Source organism: Photinus pyralis, unplaced genomic scaffold (assembly GCF_008802855.1).
Source record: "Photinus pyralis isolate 1611_PpyrPB1 unplaced genomic scaffold, Ppyr1.3 Ppyr1.4_LG2, whole genome shotgun sequence".
NCBI lineage: Eukaryota > Metazoa > Arthropoda > Insecta > Coleoptera > Lampyridae > Photinus > Photinus pyralis.
In genome coordinates, this window is record NW_022170403.1 from 614311 (window position 1) to 615854 (window position 1544).

Consider the following 1544-nt stretch of genomic DNA (forward strand, 5'->3'; position numbering starts at 1 on the left):
AAATATTTTAAAAAATCGCGCACATTTGATAAACTCCGTAAAAAAACAATCCTTAGTCGGTTTTTCACGAACTAACCCTTAATTTTTGCAGAAGTAGAATAGGCCATGGTTTATCGGTAAGCCTTTCGCATTTATATATCTTACAAATTTGAGATAAAGCGTAGGCATTATACCACAAGCTCATTGAAATAACAACGCATACATACAGTTTCTGTTCTTTTACACCACTCGAGATATTCGCATAAGGATCTTGAATATCTTCTGATCCGATTTATTAAAAAAAAAAGCAATTGTGAGAGAAAACAGGTAGTGAAGATATTTATTCCTGAAAAAACTCTCAAATGTTCATATTCAAATCGTATGTACAAAAGAAAAAACGACACTACACCACAAGATGGTATATATGTATAAACGGCCCAAAAATAATATTCTTAAACACGCTCATTCTCTTCTGCCTCATGAATATAATCATCATCATAATCTTCGTCACTATCAGATTCGTCCAAGTTGACAATCACTGGTAAGATGTCTGATGTATCAATATGTTGTTCCCGTTCCCAGGCCTGGTTTATAATGCCTCTTGTATGATCAAAATATCTTTTCCATTTTTCCGGTGTAACCTAAACATTAAAGTTATTAAGTACTGTTTCACAAAACAGCATATAAAGAGGTTACTTTGTGCAGTGCCTCATTCCATAAAGACAAAACGGCACTGTGTGTGACAGGCTGAATTGAATCGATCCTTGTATCGTAATGCCGTTTGCATTCTGACCATACCAGTTCGATTGGATTATACTCGCAGTGATATGGAGGAAGTCTCAAAACACGATGACCATGTTGTAATGCTAGTTCGTCCAATCTGTAAAAATCAACGTGGAGTGAAAAAAAACCATAACAATCTGCTTCATATCCAAAGGTCTACCTAACTGCAACCAAACATTTAATTATCAGCGATGCCTACCTAAATAGTTTTGGTGGTATATGATTTTTCACTACTTCCCAGATCTGATCTTTCATCATTGTTGGTGCAAATGTAATGTCTCGTGATGTTAGCCACTCTATAAGTGACATTTTTGTCCAGAATTGATTTGGACTTTTTTCTACCAATCCTGAATGGTAAGAAGCGTTGTCCATAATTATAAGAGAAGGTTCATCCAAGTTCGGGAGCAATTGTTGTTCAAACCACTTCTCAAAGTTAAGGCAATTCATGGAGTCATGATAGTCTCCGGACTTGCTACCAGATTTAAAAATTAGACTTGCGTGTGGTACAAATCCATCTTCTGATCCTGCATGGAGTATTATGTACCGGACCCCTTCACTACTTTTTTTTCTAACTGTTTTGAGAGTACCATCTTGCCAGCTTCTTCTAAAAGACCCTTTACTGTATATCCAGGTTTCGTCTAAAACCACAGGTCGTAATGGAAAGAGTGAAGTTTCGTTGTGTTTAAAGTCCCTCAAAAATTGTAGTCTTCTTTGAGCTACATAGGGCTGTTCCATTAAAAATAATCTATTAGAAACGGTGCATCTCCGCCACGTGAATTTCA

At 36.3% G+C, this 1544-nt stretch overlaps 1 protein-coding gene across 1 annotated transcript; it reads right to left on the minus strand.

Moving 5' to 3' along the window:
* Positions 1 to 431: 431 nt before the first annotated feature.
* Positions 432 to 1296, minus strand: LOC116163026. The gene is made up of 3 exons (XM_031476848.1): positions 962 to 1296; positions 676 to 859; positions 432 to 620 (listed from the first exon to the last, which is right to left on the minus strand). Exons 1-3 carry the CDS (start codon positions 1207 to 1209, stop codon positions 432 to 434), a joined length of 621 nt encoding a protein of 206 aa, XP_031332708.1. The 5' UTR covers positions 1210 to 1296.
* Positions 1297 to 1544: the final 248 nt, after the last annotated feature.